The 3,639-nt window shown below is 40.9% G+C and overlaps 1 protein-coding gene across 1 annotated transcript; it reads right to left on the reverse strand.

Annotated features, from left to right (window-relative positions):
- Positions 1–480: 480 nt before the first annotated feature.
- On the reverse strand, positions 481–1,422 carry LOC120062031 (mitochondrial import receptor subunit TOM5 homolog). Its single transcript, XM_039011835.1, has 2 exons — positions 1,166–1,422; positions 481–839 (listed from the first exon to the last, which is right to left on the reverse strand). Exons 1-2 carry the CDS (start codon positions 1,284–1,286, stop codon positions 805–807), a joined length of 156 nt encoding a protein of 51 aa, XP_038867763.1. The 5' UTR covers positions 1,287–1,422; the 3' UTR covers positions 481–804.
- Positions 1,423–3,639: the final 2,217 nt, after the last annotated feature.

Genomic DNA, 3,639 nt, shown 5'->3' on the forward strand with positions numbered 1-3,639 from the left:
GGATGGATTGTCTTGGCAAAGGAGAAATGCTCACCCTACAGGGATGTAAACAAATTTGCGCACAAAATGTGAGAAATAATATTTTTGTGTGTATGGAAAATATCTGAGATCTTTTATTTCAGCTCATGGAAAATGGGACCAACACTTCTTTACCTGTTGCGTTTATATTTGTGTTCAGTATATATACGGTGTATCTTTATGATGTGGAGTCCAGGGGGCAAGTAAGGATCTGTGTGTAGCAAATTTGACATAATATCCTCTACCACCCTTTTGCAGAATAGTGTATACCTTATGATCCACTGAATATCTTCATATCAAAACCCATAAATTATAGTTGTTAAAGTTTTTTTTGCCAGTTTGGACATTGCTTTTTCAGGGAGACATTTAGGTATACCTGATGATATGAACATCCAATCAATATTTAAACATGTCTTCCCTTTATTGCAGGTGATTCACATGACCAACAAAATTCAAACGTTCAATTACAACACTCTCATTTATTGTTAGGGACCATTGCAAATGGAGGTACAGTATCACTCAAAACCAAAATGCAATCAGATGTTTTTCTGTTACTGAGCACTAACCGTAAACAAAAACAGAGGACATCTTGAAAACTACAACTGACAACTACTTAGTGTTCAAGTGCTATGTGGGACACAACGCACTGTCTTCATTGAAGCCTATAAATAAGTATTCCATATAGGATCCATATGATGGTGTTTAGCTTTGTTCCCCTGTCATCGTTATGTCCATTGTGCTTGATGCAGTAAATGGAGTGTGGGAATACTGGAGAGGTAGATGGTCTCAAATGCTGTCCAACTTCTTCAAAATATATGGAGCTGTGGAGACAGAGTAAATTATACATAAATGTTAACTTTTGATTGAGACATTGTTTGCAGTCAAAAGTGCTATTGAAGACCCCGGGGATGCTATCTATATTAATGGCCATTAATTTTCATGCATAGTTGGCTCCCTTTCAAAAGCGGGGAACCATTTTTTGGGGTCACTACCTGTTGGATGATCTGTGGAAGGTCATGTCTGGTGATGTCATTGATTCTGTGTACATTCTCTGGTCTGAGCACTGACCAGTTGAGTGACACATGCATTACACAATATATTGTGAGAAAATGTGCAAACCGAGAGGAATGTGAAGGCCGATACTTACTGGCTCTGAGAAGGACAATATAGATTAAGAAATTGCGCACGGACGAGATGACGTCCTGTCGCATCTTTTTCTTCATCTCCTCTGGGTCCATTTTCGGCCCTAACCCCTCGAGTTTGAACATCCCGGCGTGGTCTGTGAAGGTTTTACACCCAACCCCTGCGCTGGTTGTGATTTTATGGCTGCGATTTCCCTGCAAATTGGTGTTACGCTTGCTCTTTGGTTTGATTCTCAGTACCGGCGTGCTTGATGGCGGAAATGTGACTGTTTAAACCGGAAATTACGCTTGAAGGATTACTGTAAATGAAATGGCCGTAGAGGTACAAACTCTACGATAGGCGAAGGGCAAAACTATACAAATTTATTTATGAGGAATTTCTACTAACTCAAGACTTTCCAATTTATCTAAGTATAAGTCTATTTAAAATATATATTTAGAGACGAATAACAATGTCAATAAAATGTAAATATTATATTTTATGTTTGTTTTATATGATTGCTTATTAGGCTACAATATACTGTAATTCTAATTTGTTTACGACCCCCCCCCCCCCCCCCCCCCCACACTTAATACAGTAATATCATATCTATTGAATGTTTTAATGTTAATCATGATCTCCCTCGCCTTCAATCAAACTGGCGTTGTGAGGGGGGCTTCAAAACAGACGGAGAGGGAGCGAACAATGATGAACGTGAAGGAGAGGCTGAGAAAATAAAGGGAGGAGAAGACGAAGGGAGGGGATGGGTTATTTCTGAGCTCAGGGCCGGGGATTAAGCGGTCGAGAGCAATCCCAATACGATGACAGCATCCAGCCTAAACCCCCACGCGCCACACCGTCCGGACACGGATTCTACCGATTCTGACAAACTATTCTGTCTGCTCTCTCTCTTCAATCACTTAATTTGACCCTCCCGATCCACAACCCCGGTCCGTCTTTTTCTTTAGAACACGAGGTGAGTTAGTTTTTTCGTGATTTTATTCTCCTCTTTATTGTCAAACTGTCTGGACGGATGCTGGAGGAGCCGGTGGGTATGTTTCTGCGTGCACCTTGCATTGATTGCAAGAATCTGGTGTGACATTTTTCACATAGAAACAAAATATCGATTCTATCTGCAGGATTTGGACCTCATGCGGGTCCACGTGCCCCTGTTTCGGAGATGAGTAGAGAGATCTTAATCGGATTAGGACTATAGTAAAAAAGACTGACCTTTTTTTTCTTTGTTTACGGGCTAATCTGTCAGGACTGCTGTCACCGATTATATCTCGGGTTAGTGTTGATCCTGGAGGGTGAACTATGAAATATGAAAACAGCATAATACACAGATATATCTGAGTTATAACACATTTAAATATTTTATATCGACGTAGAGAAAATTGCATATGAATTAGGGGGACAACTATGGCGCGATGGGCTGTTGTTATTCTATTCTGTGTTTCGTTTTATTGCATGCTGAGGAGCCCACTGTTACCCCATGCATTTGTGGCTATGGTCGTAGTTATTTTGTCATTCGTTCATACCTATCCTCATCCATCTAGGATACTCAACACATGCATTTTGCATGGCTAATACGCAGCCAATGGAATTCTGTGCAACATGACATTTCTGTCACTTAATGCAAATGGCGATAGTATAAATTGAATGAGAGTAGTAGATCCAGCGCTGATGACAGGTGTCTCTAGTGGTGGTGTAAAACGCCTTTATAGTAAATGGCCAATGTCTTGTTATCAATGGGCGTCGACGAGTTGTGAAGAGACACAGAAACAGCCTTATTCCTCATGCGCGTCTCCATAGGTTTGTGAAAATGCGACGTTCATTATGTTTTCGATGCGGCGACAAGCAAGAATATCGCAACACAACTAGACCGAAACAATGCATTTAGCTTTTCTGGGTCCTTTATTTAATTCATGACATGATTTAATATGACCACTGATTATGATTGTATATAGGTCAGACATGTGCTGTACCTAAAATGTACATGCTGCCCATGAGAGTATGTATTTAATGTCACAGAAAATGATCACTTACTATGTTCACATATAAATATGTAGGACTACCGCGTTCCTACACTCCCACACCGACACACATAGCCCACATCATCTCACACATGGACGGTTGTCGGTCTGGTCTTGTGCTGCCTTATGGGCGTGACTCCTCAGTGTGTGTGATTGTGCGCATGCGATACCATCTGTGTGTATGTGTTTGCAGGCACGTGCCCAGATAGAGCTTTAGAGGTGCTGGAGCACCTGTCCCTTTGCCCTCATATGAAAAAAGTGCCCTTTTGAATGGTGGCATTTTTATTTACAATTAATTACCTTTTATTTTATTTTTAGTTTCCTTTCTCTCATGTAACTTTTTTTCTCTCAGTTTGAGCACCTGCCCCACATTGTGAGTGTGCACACTTGGTTGTATGAGCATAAGTGTGTGTGTGTGTGTGTGTGTGTGTGTGTGTGTGTGTGTGTGTGTGTGTGTGTGTGT

This window comes from Salvelinus namaycush, chromosome 17 (assembly GCF_016432855.1).
Source record: "Salvelinus namaycush isolate Seneca chromosome 17, SaNama_1.0, whole genome shotgun sequence".
Lineage (NCBI taxonomy): Eukaryota > Metazoa > Chordata > Actinopteri > Salmoniformes > Salmonidae > Salvelinus > Salvelinus namaycush.